Here is an 18,451-nt window from a genome sequence, read left to right on the forward strand (position 1 = left end):
GTTTGAGGTTCTACTGTTCACTTTGCTCTTTTACCAAAGGCATGTTCTGACTGTCATCTCTTTTATCCCCTAGGTGAGACCAAGCTGCTGAAATTCACCATGATCAAGACCTCATCAAATATGATTATACTAAAGTGGGAGCCCTTTTGGCCGTTAGATTTTAGAGACCTGCTGGGATTTATGGTTCTCTACAAAGAGGCGTAAGTCTTAAACAAAATCAAGGGATTTTTTTGCACCATGTTGTATGTAAAATGTACCAAAGTTATGTTATGACAGTTGCTCACATTGAGCAGCAGCAGCTATGCTCAATTTGATTGGCCATGCTTTCTCTCACTGCTGTCATTGATACTGTCAATTATGATATTTTAATCAAGATTCACTTAAAGACTTTACAGTGAAGAACCTCTCAAGTTATTTTGGACTGATCTTAACTTTGAAAGTCACATCAGTATCTTAACCAGGACAGTTTTTCACCGCTTGAAAACAATTTACATCTGTGGCTGACTGGTTCTCTGACCACTTTCTTTCCATCTGCTCCAGGCCATATAAGAATGTGACAGAGTTTGATGGCCAGGACGCATGTGGCTCTAACAGCTGGGCAATTGCTGATGTTGATCCTCCACCCCGTTCAACGGATGGCAAGAAGGCGGAGGATCCGGGGCACCTAATCCGACCACTGAAGCCCTGGACCCAGTATGCCATCATGGTTAAAACCCAACTGTCTGCGTCTGATGAGCACCAGGTTCATGGAGCCAAGAGCGAGATCATCTATGTCCGCACCAACGCCTCCAGTGAGTTAAAATAACACATCAACACACACTGTGCTGTGTCTCTGAAGCTTAACAAACATGCTGAATGCATTCTTCATAAATTATTAATTATTTTCAACCTGCATTGTTTATGTCTGTGCTTGTTTAGTAGCAGTCTAAATCTTCCCCACCTTTCCATGGGCATCGCTTTGTTTCTGGGCTTGTTATTGCCACCAGCTGTCAGTCATAGTAACAGAGAGAAACAAACGTAACATAAACAAAAAGAAGATAATCTAATCAGTGCCAAATACAGTAGTGCCACAGGCAGTCAGGAACCCTAACTCCACAGGTAACCTTCATCCAATGATAAGCCGATGAAGAACTTATCACATCACGTTTTCAACGAGTCTCGTGCTGCATTGTCTAAATTGATGTTACAGTTACTTAAAGTTGGAAGTTAGTGTTTCAGAAAATCCTGACTGTCATCTCACTGTCTTCCTCTGTCCTTCTCAGAGCCCTCAGTGCCTCTAGACCCCATCTCCTCCTCCAACTCCTCCTCTCAGATCATCCTGAAGTGGAAGCCTCCAACCAGTCCCAACGGCAACATCACCCACTACCGGGTGGTCTGTCGCAAGCAGCCCGAGGACAGCGACCTCTACAAGTTTGACTACTGCCTACAAGGTCAGTATCCGCGGGCTACCGCACTTGAATCTGCCCGGGGGCCTGCAGTCAGCTGCCGCTCACTCCACATCTGTGCCTCTGGCTTCCCCTCACACCTGTTTCTCCTTACCCAGGAATGAAGCTGCCGTCTCGGACCCCGACCCACCTGGACAGTGAGGATGAGCAGAAGTGGAACCACACAGATGAGCTCACAGCAGGGGGAAGGTGCTGCGCCTGCCCCAAGACAGACAACCAGCTAAAGAAGGAGCAGGAAGAGATCGAGTACCGCAAGACCTTCGAGAACTACCTCCACAATGAAGTCTTCGAGAGCAGGTACACATCTCGGATTGTAACTGAATTGACCAGCTTGTCTCAGCACCATTTCCAAGGTTAGAGACTGTGTCTAGTGTTTTTGAAGCACAGTAATGTTTTAGTAAACAGTAAAACAGTTTTTCACTTTTCACCGTGTAGCTATGACATGTTCATTGAGATCACTGGCGATTTAAGCCACTTTGGTTTCGCCCAAAAGTTCTAAGAGAATCAAGTTTCTCTTCTTTTCTTGCGAGGACAGATGACTTAATGGGGCGTCAAAACAAATGATTCAGAGGTTGAGTCTTGATCCCAGCAATATCAGATATTCAGTTCCTTCTCTTTTTTTTTTTTATCCAAGATGCCAAAAAACTCCACACCAGTTGAATGGCACCAAGAAGAGCTTCCTGTGTTGTTAGTTTATGTTTTTTTATGCAGCAGCAACACTGGAGCCCCTTACTTCTCCTTTGTTTCAGCCAACATGATGTGCGTCTGAAAAGGACTCTGTGCCAACTTTGTCTCGTCCATCCATCTGTGTGTGTATGTGTATTATGTAGACCCTTGTTTTTGTACTGGGCACTACTGTTGGGGGCTTAGGGTGGGAGGTGCTGATTGTCTGGGCCCTGGTCCCCCTCCCCTCTCCTCTCCTCTCACACACAAACACCCACAGTCTCTCCCTCCTGCTTCCCTAGGGGAGTGATTACTGTGCCCATTATCATTCATGCCAGTCAGGGGTGCAGTCATGCAGACTGCCATTTGGACACACACAGAAACTCAACACACCTCAGCTGCATTTTGAACCCATGCCACCGAATCAGCCAAGGTCAGCTCCATACACTCAAGTACATAGAAAAAAACTTCTTGTGCTCTGTTTTTCCATCACGCAAAGGGATGGAGGAAGCTTTGTATTTTTCCTCCTACGTGAGCAAGTATTGGTTCAACATTAACTCAGTCCTTCACTTCCTTGTACAGTGAAACAGAGGCTTCACTGCAGCAGCTTAGGTTAAAGTGCACAGACAGTTAAAAGTGGTCATTTTTGAAGGAAAGAAAATAACTCATAAACACTGATTACACAAAAGTACATTGCAGTACTTCTGTGTCATAATTTGGTTTGAGCTCATGTGCTTTTACGCTGACAGACACTGAGAGTAAAGCTAACTTTGCTCATTGGCACCACCCAGTGGTGAGGTCCTGTAGCTCCTCCAGCTGGGCAGTAGGTGGTATTTGTGGATAAATGTCATGCAGTCAAACTTGCCACACACTATAAAGGTTACTGTGAGCAGAGGTCCTTACTGGCCTGCTCCACAATTCTGCTCCATCTGCCATCTGCTGAGTCTAATTCACATTTATGTTTCTTACTTTTGTGTTGATAATTTATCTCAGTGTGCCTGAGACTCGTGTAGAATCTCCAGAAAATAGCTTCAAGAATTATTTTCTCCAGTTTCTGTTAAGACTTACCTTTGCTAACTGATTTGCCTGTTGCTTTGTTTCTCCAGACCGTCTCGTCGACGACGCTCAGTGGGAGTTGCCAACGCCACCCAACTCCCTCACTTCCTTACCACAGCCCCCAGTGTGCCATTTGGCTCCACCACAGCCACCCCTGAAGATGATGACGAGGATGATGAGGGATCCAAGGTCTCAAACACCTTATGTTTTGTATAACATACAAATTATTATCTGTGTATCATTGTTCTGTAGCAGTATTTGCTGTTGACTTTTCCGTCCCGTGTTTCGTGTTCAGAGAAGCTCATTGCAAAATGAGAAAAAAGAAAACAGAATGGATCCCTTTTACAAGTCAAGGTTAGGTTAGGTTAGCCTCAGAGGACGCTATATTCCATGAGACAGTTAAATACTTTTTAAGTTGCTTTTTTGACATGATGGCAGCATGAGCAACTCTGGCTGCACCCATAAATCATTGATGCCATTGGAGTAATTAGATTTCTCATCTTTCCTGCTCAAGGTGGAGCTGAAGGTGTTCTCAAAGGAGTCAACAGTCATCTCCAACCTGCACCACTTTACCAGTTATAAGATAGAGATCATGGCCTGCAACCATCCGACGGACCCTAAACGCTGCAGCATGGCTACTTATGTCAGCGCCCGAACCATGCCTGAGGGTAAGAACAAATAGAAACCTCACACATAGACACACACTCAGTGTTAGATTTATTAGGTAACCTGCAGTAGCTAAAAGCAGTGTAGTCAAATACAACAGTCATGCAATAAATTCTACCCTCATGAAGGTTATAATGTTCCGTTCTTGTTAAAACTATTTCAGACAGGTGCTGATTCAACCTTCATGGTCATTTTGGAGACTTCAGTTTGCGATGGTGTTGAATTGTATTGCTTTAGACAGATGTGTATAGTATTATGCCCACCCCATTTATATTAGTGATGGTAGCCTAAAATTCTGACACGCCTCTCTGAGATTTTCCGGTACATTTAGCATTAACAAAGGCCATCAGTGATCAGAATAAACTAGACAGTTAAAGAATGTATGAAGTTCACATGTGCACCCAAAAAAGCAGTGAATATCAGATTTCTTTTTAGAGGCAGTCAGAGATGAATGTGGAACCACAGTGCTTTATACTGTACACATGCTAACTGTCTTTCTCTGTCTGGTACCTACAGAGAAAGCAGACGACATCCCAGGCCCCGTGACTCATGAGATAGTGACGGCCGAGCCTCCTTATGTGTTGATCAAATGGAATGCACCCCGCTCCCCCAACGGCCTCATCATCCTATACGAGGTTTTCTACAGGAAGGTCGGAGACACAGAGGTCAGTAACAGTCATTGTCCCCAACTTTCAGAGTGTGAGGATGCAGGAAAAAGTCTGGGGAAAGAAGGGATTGTGGCTCTCTTTCTGTAAACTGAAGGAGGCAGAGGTGAGGATGGGAAAGAGCCAGCAGAAATGATCTTGGTGTACTCTGTAGGAAGGAGAAATATAGGACTTATAGGGAGATGGGCGCTCAAGAAAACATGGAAAAGGTGAGAGGAAATGCAGAGAGGAGGAGGAGTGCTCTGGGTAGACTCTGGGGAGTGGATTGCAGGTAGGAAAGAAGAGGTTTGCTGTACCTACTCAAATTCTCTCTGTTCCTTATATGGAGAGAGGAACAAAGGAAATATTTGTTGACAAACTCCCCCTGCTACCAGTGTGTGTTGATGTTTTCTGCTGCGTGTGTTTGCATATTATTACTTCTGTGTGTTTGTGTGCGCAAGTGCTTGTCTGTGGCAGTGTGTCTATGTGTGTGTGTGTGTTTGTATGTTGGTGTGTTGTTGTTGTTGTTTACTTGCTGTAAATGTGTGAATTCATCTCTCATTGCTATTCACTGCTGCACTGCCTGACCCTAGGAGCCAGTAGCAGCTCTGTTACCATAGTGACAGAGGCAGGAAGGAAGACTAGAATGCAGTGGCAGGGATGGACTGATCTCAGACAACATCTCCAGTGCACTGAGCTGCGCTGAAAACACACCACTCACTAACACACCCTGCAGTGGAAACAAATCTGGATTTATTTAAATAGGTGCTCAGAGCACGTCAGAGTTTCACTATTAATTATGTAGTGTATTTAACAGTGGTGGCTAAACGCATACAGTGAATCACAGTGACTTTTAACATGTTTTCTGAGCAGACCTCTGACTGATTCAACATAAAATTGATTCGATACAATAAAATATTTAAACTCAAAACTCTGTAAACCATTTCAGAAGTAAATGCACTGGAAAAAAGTATGTAAATGCTGTTAATTCAATATATATGTTATATTTTGTATTCACATTAATGAGCATGAAGCACATTATATGTGTGCTCTTGCATTTATACTGTTGTTATTGTATTTTACATTGTGCTCCATAACATTTGCTCTTTCAAAACATTCCTGCTATTATTTTGCAGACTCAGTTAGATAGTAAATAATTGGTAACATGCTTCTCAGTGTGACAGCATGTAGTGGAGTGACTTTACCATTACAAAGTACAATCCTGGTAAAATGACTAAAAAGATCAGTTCCAGGTAGATGAATGGATTTACATTGATTCAACTTAAAAATGTCTTACCATTAACCAAAGTTATTTTTTTTCATTGTGCCTTTTCATTGCAATTTGGGATGTAAATTAAAAGCCAAAGAATTCTCTCCGAAACTTAAAACATGTCTCTGTGCACACTTGAATATTTAAAGGATCAAAATTTTGTAGTTTTACTCTGTTTGGTTCAAAATGATGTAAAACACTCCTGCCTCTACTTCCTCATACTGAAGTGTCTGTGTTTTTTTTTTTTTTCTTCCAGGTTCACACAGCTTGTGTGTCACGTCCTGCCTACCTCAAGTTAGGTGGGACGAAGCTGTCGCTTGTGCAGCCTGGAAACTACAGTGTGAGGGTCCGCGCTACCTCCCTGGCAGGAAATGGCTCTTTTACAGAAACCACTTACTTCTTCATGCCCAACCGTAAGACGGGAAGCTATATCTCTGACGCACATGTATAACACTCATACATTACTCACATGCATCTGGAAGTTCATAAACTGCTAATGTGTAAGCACTTTATGAACTTCCAGATGCATGAGTTGCCATTGACTCAAGGTTCAACAAACCATTCACTTCAGAACTGTTAACGATGAATGTCTGTAATTTCTTTATTGTTTCCATCCTTTTTTAAGATATAAAATAACCAAGACCTAATTCAGCTCTGTTATTACACTTACTATTTTATTATTATTATTATTCTTTACTGCAGTTCTGTCCTCCTTTTAACTTTAATCCTCCTAAGTGAACTGACCACTGACTTCTGTGTTTATTGCAGCGGACCCAGGCTTGATTTGGATTGTGATTGGTCCAGTTATCTGCTTCATCCTGCTGCTGTTTGTTGGAGGTGGAGTCTTTTGGATCTTCAAGAAGAGGTAAGATCTTTGACTGGCAGGATCAGAGCGATCCTTCCCTACAATATCAAAGAGGGAATGGTGCTTTATTTTGTTTAAAAACCTATAGTCAGGATTTGAAGGTGAATACTTATCAGGAGAATGTGACAGGGCAACTAATCACAGATAGTGTATGAAGCAAGAAGGTCAGGACATACAAGAGAAAATTCACAACTTACATAAGTTTCTCTGTGTCTCTGATGCATTTTGTGGTTGTGTTACAGGCAAACAGAAGGCCCAACGGGACCTCTTATCGCCTCCTCAAACCCTGAATACATCAGCGCTAATGATGGTAAGAAGAGCATCATAAGAAAAGTTATAATATTACCAAGTACAACATGCATATCTTCAGATGATAGCCAGTGTGAAATCATTGTGCCTGTATTCATAAAGATAGACACTGCCTCATGGTAATTCGTTCACTCAATCAAAATGTGTCTGTTTTGTGTAGTGTATGTTCCTGATGAGTGGGAGGTACCCCGGGAGAAGATCACAGTGCTCAGGGAGCTGGGTCAGGGCTCCTTCGGCATGGTGTACGAGGGAATCGCCAAGGACATCGTCAAGGGAGACCCAGAGACACGCGTAGCTGTCAAGACGGTCAATGAGTCGGCCAGCCTGCGAGAGAGGATCGAGTTCCTCAACGAAGCCTCGGTCATGAAGGCCTTCAGCTGCCACCACGTGGTACGACACACTTTCGCACGTCTCAAACAGTTTCCTCCGACAGCTTTATTACTGCCTAACAGGGACACTGAAGCAGCTATCAGTACACTTGTGAATTCTGCATTTTGCAGAAACCAGCGTGAACATGTATGACTCACAGAGTCATGATTCACTTGTTGTGTTGATTCTGCCATATTGACTCACGGTTTGACTCCCAAAACAAATGTTTACACTTTAGTTGCGCCTGCCATTACTGTTTTGTTAAACGGCATACTAAGCACTAATTAACTTGTCATATGTTGTGCTGTCAGCTGGAAAAATCATGTTGAGATGTGGTGAGAAATTCATATTATTTTCCCCACTGATGAAGAGAGAATTGACATTGTGGCCATAGGAAGCATACTGTAGACACACTCAAGTGAAATGCAGATACTTGAGGCTGAATTACAAGCTTTTATCTTAAATGTGAAGTTATTAGCAGTCGCCTGTGGTGATGAACAGTGTGGGAATTGTAGTCATTTTTACATGTAGTGCGTCAGGTTTAAATGGCCAAACGTCTCAGGACAATTTAACATAAACATGTTGTGTTTACTTGTCATTCTTGTCAAGTGTAAACTGTGATCAGCTGCATATGTTTAATAATGTGTGTTCCTGGTTTTTATCTATGCAGGTACGTCTGTTAGGTGTGGTGTCCAAAGCTCAGCCCACCCTGGTGGTGATGGAGCTGATGACCCATGGTGACCTGAAGAGCTACCTGCGGAGTCTCAGGCCGGACTCTGAGGTAAGTCTAACTGAAATCTCTCAGCGATTCATAAACTCCATCCAAGTATGAGTAACCATTACAGCTAAAGGAAGCTCAGTTCTCCAGTGTCCTCTCATCAGCGACAGCACTACATACAATGTATTTTTGCATGTTTGTTTGTAGAACAACCCATCAGGCCGTCCACCGCCCACACTGAAGGAGATGATCCAGATGGCTGCAGAAATTGCAGATGGCATGGCCTACCTCAATGCCAAGAAGTTTGTCCACAGAGACCTGGCAGCCAGGAACTGCATGGTGGCAGAGGACTTCACTGTCAAGATTGGAGGTGTTATAGTTTGTCTTGTCTTTGTTGGTGGATCTGAATCTATTGTCACAGAGTGTTATTATCAATGGGAAAATGTTTTACTTTGTACTGAGCTCTCCCTCTTTCCCGTAGACTTCGGTATGACGCGAGACATCTATGAGACTGACTACTACCGTAAAGGAGGGAAGGGCCTGCTGCCTGTCAGGTGGATGGCTCCAGAGTCTCTAAAGGATGGAGTCTTCACTGCCCACTCTGACTGCTGGTAAGACACACTTTAGCAGTTGTTATGCAGTCTCTGCGATCCTGATCACGTTACTGGTTCATTTGATTACATTTGCCCTTTTGTGTGTGTGTGTGTGTGTGTTTCTGCAGGTCATTTGGCGTTGTGCTGTGGGAGATCAGTACGCTAGCAGAGCAGCCTTACCAAGGTTTATCCAACGAGCAGGTTCTTAAGTTTGTCATGGATGGAGGATACCTGGACCGGCCAGAGAACTGTCCTGAGAGAATGTGAGTAAATACAGACACGATTTCATCCTTTAACGTGAAGTTATCTGGACAATATGACACAGTATCTTGGCTGGAAGGTAACTTTATTTTAAAGTTTATTATTTTTTAATATTAGATTAATAATTATGTAACAATAACAATATATTTTGCATACTACCTACGTCTGCATGGATGATAGCTACTGTGTCTTAATCTGAGGCTGAATGACAGGAACCTTCCACGTGGCCATTTTCCTCATTCCTGTTTAAATCTTTCTTTCCTCTTTAAAAAAAAAAAAACATCACCTCCCTTTTTTTGATATCTGAACCTCTTTCCCAGGCACAACCTAATGCAGATGTGCTGGCAGTACAACCCCAAGATGCGGCCGATGTTCCACGAGATCATCGAGATGCTGCGGGAGGACCTGCACCCATCTTTCCAGGAGGTCTCCTTCTTCTACAGCGAGGAGAACAAAGTCCCAGAGACAGAGGAGTTTGACCTGGACCTGGACAACATGGAGAGCATCCCCCTGGACCCGTCCTCGTACTCGCAGAGAGAGGAGAGTTTAGGCAGGGACAGCGGGCCCTCGGTGGCCCTCAGGGGGAACTATGAGGAGCACGTCCCCTACACACACATGAACGGTGGCAAGAAAAACGGACGAATCTTATCGTTGCCCAGATCCAGCCCTTCCTAACATTTCCTGTTTCCTAACGAACTTGTTTAACCTTCCCTGCTCCTTTCCCATCCTTCTTCCTCTTCCAGTCTATTATTCTGTATCCTTCATGTTCCTCTCATCATTTTCTAATGATTTTCTTATTCTTGGAGAAGCCCTTCAAAAAAAAACAAAAAAAAAGACACAGATCTCAGGACTTTTTATTTTCTTCCTCATGGCTGCCAAACACAGGCAAGCAAGGGATGCAAACATGGTGTAACACTTTTTTAACTTCCTCCACAATACATCAGACTGTCTATTACCACAGATTACCTATCTTTTGTTTTTCACTATTGCCACGTTTCCAGGACTCATCGTGATGGAAACGGAGAGGAAAAAAAACTGTGAACACAACAAACCTTAGACAACCAAGAAGGCTGCTTATGCTCAACCTCCTCAAGACTTGTCCCTCCTTCCCCCCACCCCTACCAAATCTGCATTTCCACTCTTCTGTGCTTTGTGTTTTGTTTTTTTTTTTCTCCAAGTGAAATCTTTTTACTCAGATAGTGGCCTTTTTATATGTGGCCTATAAACAAAGAGAAGTGTCCATCTGCGCTTATACTAATTTCCTTTTGAACAATGACTTAATCAGTTTGGAACGGTGGGATGACTTGATCCTAGAACAAAACATCTATTCTTAGAGGAATGTTTTTCTTTTTGTTTTTTGTTTTGGTTCTGCAGAATTCCAAACTACACACAAATTCATTGGGTGTTTGGTGAATAGTTTTAATTTATTTACTTTTATTGTTATTTTCTCTCTCTTCCTTTCTCTCTCAGTTTTGTTTCTGTGTCCTCACTATATGGCTGAAGGATATTTAAACAGTTAAGAATTGGACAAAAGAGTTCCTCAGACTGACCAATAGCTGCTGCTTTGATATATTTTAGTGGGTATAGAAATATATAAATATATATATATATATATAATATATATATATATATAGTATATATGAAATGTTGGTATTTTTGTACCAATATCTTATATATAATATATGACATACTGATGTTTTTGTAAATAGTTCATATTTGTAAGGTTATTCATCAGAAGCTTTGCTAGTATTTTGTTTTGCCAGGTTTTCTTTTTTAAATTTTCTTATTTTTCTAGCCCCAGAAATCACACTAATCTACCATCAGTGCTCTCTGTGTCTTAGGCCTCCAGCCCTGCCCTCGAGTTACACTCTCTGGATGGGAAAAGGGGAAATATTGTCAACTCACTGCATCTTTTTTTATAAACCTTGTTCCCACTGAGAGCTGTCAGTACTTGGAGGCAACTTCACTACAACAATGACAAAACAAACAAAAAAAAAAAAACCCTAAACCAAAAAAAAAAGCTTTATATAAAAGGGGAATGAGGTCTTTGTAGGTTGAAGTACACCTGATGAGTGTTCATCTCCGTGTCTGCTGTCTTTCTCTGGTCAGATCACGCTGGAGTTGTGTTTGTTACCACAGGTTTGTTATGTCTTTCATGTGATTGTGCTGGTCATCGGTGTTAAATGTCAGTGAAGTTAGAGAGTGTGTCGAGAGCTTGTCCCCCAGCTTAGTGATTGTATTTCCTTACGTTAGCGTAGCGGTAATGGCTTTTCGGTTGCGTCTGTGCTGCTTGGTTCAGAGCAGCATGGGAGTTAACACCAGCTCTCAGCTAAAATGCAGGAGAAGTGGATGATATCTTTTTGTCCGGTTTTTACGGCTGGCCCACTAAAAGTCCACAAGATTTTTAAACTGGAGAGCAGTAGCGTGAATACCTTCCTATCTGACCTGAGATCTGGCACCATTTAGCACCTCAGTGCAAAGTTGGAAGGTTTAATAAAATTCACACATTATCAGTCCCCTCTCATTGTCGTTCAGTTAGGTTTCTTTTGCACCACACACGCACGCACGCATGCACACACACGCACACACCTCCTGCACTCTTCTCCCTCCTCAGTCTTCCTGAGGCTTTCCCATTGGCTGCTGAACTCACTGCTCAAAATCAGGCTGGTGGAAACTTCCACGTTTTGTGGTGGAGGGCTGGAGAGAAATATGGAAAGTTCCAAGTGTATTCAGAGTCCTCAGCAGGTAACTGAGGGGGGGGGGGGTCTCTGTCTTTCAGTGTGTCTGAGAGAGAAAGAGGGAGTGTGAGTGATAATCCTATTATTCTCTCTGCTATCACATGCAGTTAGGCAGTCAGAACACAGTGTGCAGCAGCTATTTCACTCAGGTCTGACATTCCAGGATTTAGTTGGAACTGCTCGTTCCCTCGTCTCCTACCAACCCCCCCTGTTTTTGCTTGCCTGTGGGCAAAGCTGATACCATCACCACACCCTATCAGTGCACACATGAAAGACTTTCTTTGCCTTTATTTTCCCTTCTTAATAATAAATTGCTAGAGATACAGTGGCAGACAGATTTTTTTTTTTTTTTTGGTTAACATTCACTCTAAGAGAAATTTGTTTTCTTTCGTCCCTCCTGCTGGGAATCAGAAAACATTCCCTTCAAATGAACCCTTACGCAAAGCTACAGAAAAGTGAGTGGTCCTCATCGCTGACCCCCCCTCAGATCACTAATTCACTATGACTTTCATTCAGAGCCCAAAGGCTGCAGCAGAGCCTCTGTAAACGCTCTTCTCTCACTCTCTAAACACATCAGTCGGTGATGTGGGAGGAGATAGCAAACGCGTTGAAATGATGAACCTTTTTCTTTTTTCTGGACACACAGGTCAGTGTGGTTGCCAATCTAGCCGAACAGCATTCAGCACTTATAGTATAGCCAAAGTGTTGGCAGCTTTCTGTCAACAACGAGAACCCACAGAATCGGGAGTCAGAGAAAGCAGAGAAGCTGCCTCCATATTTAACCAGTGCCTTCTCAAACCCAGAGCCACGTCCAGGCTAGTTATATTGGCTAGTGTAACACACACACACGCACACACACACACACACACAGGCCTCTGTGCTCTCTCTGTATTTTTTCTCACAAGGCAGGAGAGGCATTGAAATCGAAGCTGCATCATTTGTGTTTGTAGGCTTACAACATTGTTCTTTGCTGGAAGAGAAATTATGTGTTTGAGGCAGGTTTTTCTTTTTTGTTTCAGCTTGTTGCCAGTGTAAAGTTTGAACACTAAAGTTCACCCAGTGCTTTAGCGGTGACACTGTGGATTGGCCAGAGTCTGTGCTGTTGGCACTCAGAGGTGCCTGAGGTTAGGATGTAAATTTTAGCTAAATATACTGAGGAATTACAATCTTTGGCCTTTTTTACTTTGTAAATAATCTGTGACATAGTTTGGAGAATCAAAGCAGAATAAAAAGATATATTAAAAACTAAATAAAAATCAGGTGCCCGTCAGTTGTGTGTACTTGACAGAAAAATGGTGGACCTCAGCTGCGTCACAGTTCCATGCTATGTACTAATACTGCGCTCTGATCTTAACAGTTAAAGTTTTGGCCGTATAAGTATGCTTCACATCTCTGAGTGTACTTCCAGTATAAACGCCCTACGTACTCAAAACCCAGTCAGGATCAGTGCGTAGTGTGGCAGTGGGACATAGCTCTCTTCTCCAACTCAACCTAGGTTGTTTATCTTGTGGTGGTGTTCACACGCATATGCAATTTTTAATTAAGATGGTGCCCATATCTTTGAAATACCAGATATTTATTTTGTTAATGATCATTGTCATTGTATAAGAAGAACACAGTTAGCTTTTTAGTCGAGCATTTTTAAGGTGTTTTAGAGAAGAGCGATGTGAAAGCCTCGTTTGTTATTGTATCGGAGGGGCAGCTGGTGGTGAAGCAGCAAGAGTGCTAGTTAGTTAGATAGTTAGTTAGATAGTAAGTAAGTAATTGTCGTCGTCTTTGTGTTTGGCCAGAGTCTACCTCAGTGCATATGGAGGAGTCAGTCTAAAGAGCCTAAATCATCCCGTCAGTCACTCAATATCCCATCATTTCAAATAATATCACTTTTATCGTACATTACCAACACTGCTGATGAATTCCTTTCCACTGTGGTGTATTAAATCCCTCTGCCTCTTTGTTTTCTCAGTTTCAACTTCTTCTTCTTGTGTCCTGGGGGGAAGTTTTCATAAGACTCCTGTGATACGTGGAGCTCTGCCCATCACATTTTGGCCCTTTTTTGATTTAAACATTTTGATCTTGAGGTCTCATTTTACATCAGTGGTGTAGTGGAACATCAGACAGTAAATTGGCTTTATGGACGGTCTGTCCCTTTGGTTATTGCTACAGTTTCTAAAAGTATTTGCAAGAGGCTTCCCCCGGGTGCTGGAAGAAGCAACCGTAGCTTTATTGTGCATATTCCCCTTTTTCCACGTACACCAATTCTCTGGACTGTGCATAGTAGCGGCTCTACTGGTCTCTGGGGTTGTGACAATAGCAGAGTTTAAAAAAACAACAAAACAATCTTGTTACTCTCAGTGCATATCTGTGATCACCTACATGTAGCCCAAGGCTAACCAAGCTCAGCCATGCACCCTCATGCTTTTTTAAAATCACACATCTATACTCAACCTGCTGTCTGGCAGAAAGCCCTACTCTTCTTCTTCTTCTTCTTCTTCTTCAGTCAATCTGTCTCTTTGTTGTGAAAACAGTTTGCGTTCAAATCCCACGTGTCCTCCAGTCGTTGTTGGTTCATTTGTCTGTTTCTCTGTTCTGATTTTTTCTGATTAGTTTGTTTGTTTGTTTGTTTTGTTTTGTATGTATATTTTTTCTACTGTGAATATCAAGAGATAACCTTTATTTCCTGTCAATGCCATGGATTGGTTCTGTTGTGGCTGATCAGGACACTGACTGGGCTGATTAAAAAGTTTTAAGGAGGAGGACCCCCCCCCCACACACACACCACACACACACACACATACCCCCCCTCTGCAAAGAAGAAAAAAAAGCTGGACTGGGACAATCCTGTGTGCCATAAGAACTATTAACAGACATGAAATCTAGATTGTAACTTTTCGTCTCAGGGAGGCGGCCTGATGCTTGGTGGTTGGAGGATAAAGAGGATGAGGAGGAAGAAGGAAGAAGAGCTACCTGTCTACCTTTTATCTTCTCTGACTGAAGAGCAAGTTCTCAGCATCCTTGCAAAAAAAACAAAACAAAAAAACAACAACAACAACAAAAAGCAAAATGGAGATAATAAGCCCAAGGACAAGTTTTCAACAAAAACCCAAACACCCTTCAGAAATCTAAAATGTGTTTTTGAAGATAATCAGGAATCCTCCTCTTTCTCTCTCTGACGTGATGTGGTTTGGACTGCCCTCTAGCGATTGGATGGGAGCATTGCAGGTCAGGGTGGTGGCAAAGCAAAACAGGGCCCGCGACCCCATAGTGCCTTGCTCAGACTAACAGCCCCCTCGCCTGACCCCACTCCCACCCTGTCGCCCCCCCCCCCCCCCCGCGCCATCCCTGAGCAGAACCACCACTCACTGGCGGGTCTCCACCAATCACTGAAGAGGATTTTCCACCTCCAAACATTGAAACGAAAACACACAAATTATGTTTTGATGCATTCTGTTTTCTTTAGTTGTAACTGCAGAGGAAAACATTCGAACTGCCTGGTGAGAAAATACTGTAATTTGGGATTATATGACTGATGATTTTTACCAAAAAAAAAGAAAGAAAGAAAGAAAGAAAGAAAGAAAAAAATAATAAGAAAATGTTGAACTTGTGTCTCTACTCTGCAAAGCTCTGGCTTGCTTTGTGCATGGAAAATGAATTCTCTATACCAGCAGATAGCTTGATAATTTGATGCTCACTGATTCTGCTTCTCATCAACTCTGTTCTGACAGCGACGCCCCCAAAGCACATGCAAAAACCCATGATTAGCGAGAACAGGTGATTGCATTACAATCGGGGATTTCCATTTGAAATGCACTCAGTTGTTCCACAATTTGTTTTTTTTTTTTTCTTTCAAAAAATGAACTGATTGATAAGCTCTTGTAACTGTAAATAGCAGCAGATCACCTTGGCTCCTGAAAAACGAAAGCACTTGATTTTTTTTTTTTTTTTCTTTAGGGAAGTTTAGGTTTGTTTTGTTGAACTCTGAAGACCTAAAAAGTGGTTGGACAGAGCATGCTAGTGACAAAGCGCAGGGTGAGAACAAAGCATTGTATGTATTATTGTTTTGTTTTAAAGAAAAGAAAAAAGTATTACATTTTAGAGATGTTGATTTCTATTTTTTTTTTTTTTTTTTTAGCCAAAGTAGGGAGGGCAAATACAATTACCTTTTCTGACTGTAAACTTTTACTACTCTTGTACATTATGAATTTAACATTGTTATCAATGTGTATATAACTTTTTTCTAAATTTAAAAAGATAGTTTTTGTTTTGTTTTGTTTTGTTCATGACACAACCCACTACAGAAAAAAGAGCAGAGTCAAGTCTGTCAGTGTATTTAACAGGAGCAGCACAACTCCAGTCTGAGGGCTTCACCGTGTGTTAACAAGACATAAACAGTATGTGGCCTGAAATGTTTCCGCAGTGAACCCTGCTCTTAATCTGATGCATGTTCTTGAATGTTGGCTGACAAGAGCTCATGCATTTGAACCACCCCACCCAGCCACAGCAACATGTCACCCATAAAGCCTTTCTTGTGTCAAAAAATACAATCACCTATCACAGATGTTGTTGTTGTTGTATGGAATTGTCTCTGACAAGAGATGTGTGTTTAGTTTGCAAATTTGTGTGTTTTTTTTTTTCTTTTGTTTGTATGTGAAAAACTGGAAAAGACCACTGCACATCCTTTTGAAGAAGAGGAAACACGAGTGATAAAATCCTGAATAAGCTAAAAAGAAAACTTTTACTGATGGTTCAACAACCATGTATCTTTAAGTTAAGACTGTAAAGCTGGAGGTGTTAAAGGAAAAGTTTGACGTTTTGGGAAACGTACACTTATTTGCTTTACAGAGGGTCAAATGAGAGGATCCATATCACTCTCATGTCTAAGCTACATGTAGCAGCTGCTTAGCTTAGCTTAGCTTAGCTTAGTTTGGTGAAAAGACTTTAAACAGGAGGAAACAAATAACTAGTTGTAACAAACCTACCAGCATCTCTTAAATTCACTAATTAACACTTCATATCTTGTTTAATTCCACACAAAAACAGAAGTGTGAAGATATCAATTTGCCATTTTATGGAGAATTATGTGCCAGACTGTTTCTCAGCTGGCAGAAGTGTCTTCACTGAGTCTCTGCTGGTCGCCTGGCAACTGGTCCAGGTCAGGAAATAGTCTGTCATGTAATCCTTTTAACAAAATGATATTTTTACATATAGTTTTTTGCACAGATTAAACAAATTAAACGCAACATTTTTACTAGTGAGCTTTAGAGGTGCCTTTTTTTTAAGTGATTTTGCAGCTTTTAGACAGAGCCATGCTATCGTTGCCCCCCCCCCCCCCCCTCCAGTCCTTATGCTAAGCAAAGCTGACTGGCTGCTATCTGTGTCTTATATGTAACGGGTGTCGCTCTTTGAATCCCTGCTAGACAGTGAACAAGCCTCTCCCCCCAAAATGTCAAACTATTCCCCTCGGTGAGGCTGAGCGTAAAGGAGAGACACCTTCAGCTGTAAATGAATCAAGTACTGTCGACGATGAACTGTTCACGTTTGTGTTGTTGATTAGGGAGAGAGACGCTGCTGTCTGCAGACAGATAGTTGGGGGTGTGGGGGGTGGGGGGGCTGAGGAGGAGGGGGGACAAACCTGAGGAAAAGCAGCCTCTTCTTGACTTTTAAATGTCACCTGTCGGTCCAGTGGTCTGCTCCAGTTTACACGCCAATACCTTATATTTGTCTCTATCCTGTTCCCTGTGCTGTACATTGTTTAAATCAGTGGAGTTGTGTCTGTGTTGTCCTCGGTTGAAGTCTTTACAACAGCTTTCTTTGTCTCTGATCGCTCCTCCTCCTCTTTGTGTCCTTCAAGTCTCTTTTCTCCTCGGTGCACATAGGTGGTCCCCAGAATGCTGTGTGTAGTCTTGCAGGATACCTCTTTTTTTAATGTCATTTTTATTGCCGATGAATATGCTGATGTATTAATTTTGGGATATGTTGTGTATACATTATGATGAGACATCGGTGCGTGTGCAGACAGCAGGTGTACATGTGTGTATGAGCAGTCCAAACCCACCCACCCCCTCCCCCCAAACCTGCAAAAACCCACACAGAGATCGCTTCACCCCTCACACTGGATCCAAATGTGCCATTATCTTTATGTATCACATATAGCAACATATTGAACACACACACACACACACACACACACACACACACACACATACACACACACACAAATACATGCATATTGTACAGGATCAAAAATGTGCCATGACTAAATGAACGCTTGACAATTTATTTTTTCTATGTTTTCAAAGGAGAGCCAAGTAGTGACATGTACAGAAAATGTTGCAATGATATGAAAATAAAAATCTTGCTGTGTGTAAATTATTCAACAATTAACTGTTTATATTAAAATTAAGAATAAAATTATTGGAGAATACGTGTCTTCTCGCACTCCTTAACCATGGACTGAGACGGGTAACCAGAAACTATCTGACGCAGAATTAAAGTCGCCTTTTAACTGAGATATGACCAGAAACTAAACGATTGTCTCCTCACAGATGAAGACTGGGATAAAGTCAGAAAGCTCAGGAGGGAAAAAAGCTAATAAGCAGAGCTTGAGTTCCATTTTTTTCTACCAGTGGAGGAGAGCAAGTAAATGTCACTTTTAGTGTTTCCATTTCATGCTACTTTATACTAACACTCTGCTGTGTTGTACTTCTTACCTCACTGGATGTGTGACAGCTGTAGCTACTGGTTATATATACCACAAGCACTGTTTATCACACACCTCGAGCTTTGCTTTTGCTTCTGTGTCACATACTTTTTTTTTCTTTTTTTTCTTCAAGCTCTGTCATGTCCTGTTTTCACAC

General features: G+C 42.1%; 1 protein-coding gene across 1 annotated transcript in view; it reads left to right on the forward strand.

Moving 5' to 3' along the window:
- Positions 1 to 18,018, forward strand: part of insrb (insulin receptor b) — an 81,690-nt gene extending 63,672 nt beyond the window's left edge. The window contains exons 8-23 of the mRNA XM_018673274.2: positions 74 to 200; positions 541 to 791; positions 1,263 to 1,430; positions 1,544 to 1,742; positions 3,215 to 3,353; positions 3,679 to 3,832; positions 4,347 to 4,495; positions 6,001 to 6,157; positions 6,513 to 6,609; positions 6,852 to 6,919; positions 7,079 to 7,308; positions 7,958 to 8,068; positions 8,213 to 8,375; positions 8,487 to 8,616; positions 8,727 to 8,861; positions 9,180 to 18,018. Of these exons, the coding sequence (XP_018528790.1) occupies positions 74 to 200; positions 541 to 791; positions 1,263 to 1,430; positions 1,544 to 1,742; positions 3,215 to 3,353; positions 3,679 to 3,832; positions 4,347 to 4,495; positions 6,001 to 6,157; positions 6,513 to 6,609; positions 6,852 to 6,919; positions 7,079 to 7,308; positions 7,958 to 8,068; positions 8,213 to 8,375; positions 8,487 to 8,616; positions 8,727 to 8,861; positions 9,180 to 9,534 (2,633 nt within the window). The 3' untranslated portion in view covers positions 9,535 to 18,018. The remainder of the gene's footprint in view (positions 1 to 73; positions 201 to 540; positions 792 to 1,262; positions 1,431 to 1,543; positions 1,743 to 3,214; positions 3,354 to 3,678; positions 3,833 to 4,346; positions 4,496 to 6,000; positions 6,158 to 6,512; positions 6,610 to 6,851; positions 6,920 to 7,078; positions 7,309 to 7,957; positions 8,069 to 8,212; positions 8,376 to 8,486; positions 8,617 to 8,726; positions 8,862 to 9,179) is intronic.
- Positions 18,019 to 18,451: the final 433 nt, after the last annotated feature.

This window comes from Lates calcarifer, linkage group LG17 (genome assembly GCF_001640805.2).
Source record: "Lates calcarifer isolate ASB-BC8 linkage group LG17, TLL_Latcal_v3, whole genome shotgun sequence".
In the NCBI taxonomy this organism is placed as follows: Eukaryota; Metazoa; Chordata; class Actinopteri; family Centropomidae; genus Lates; species Lates calcarifer.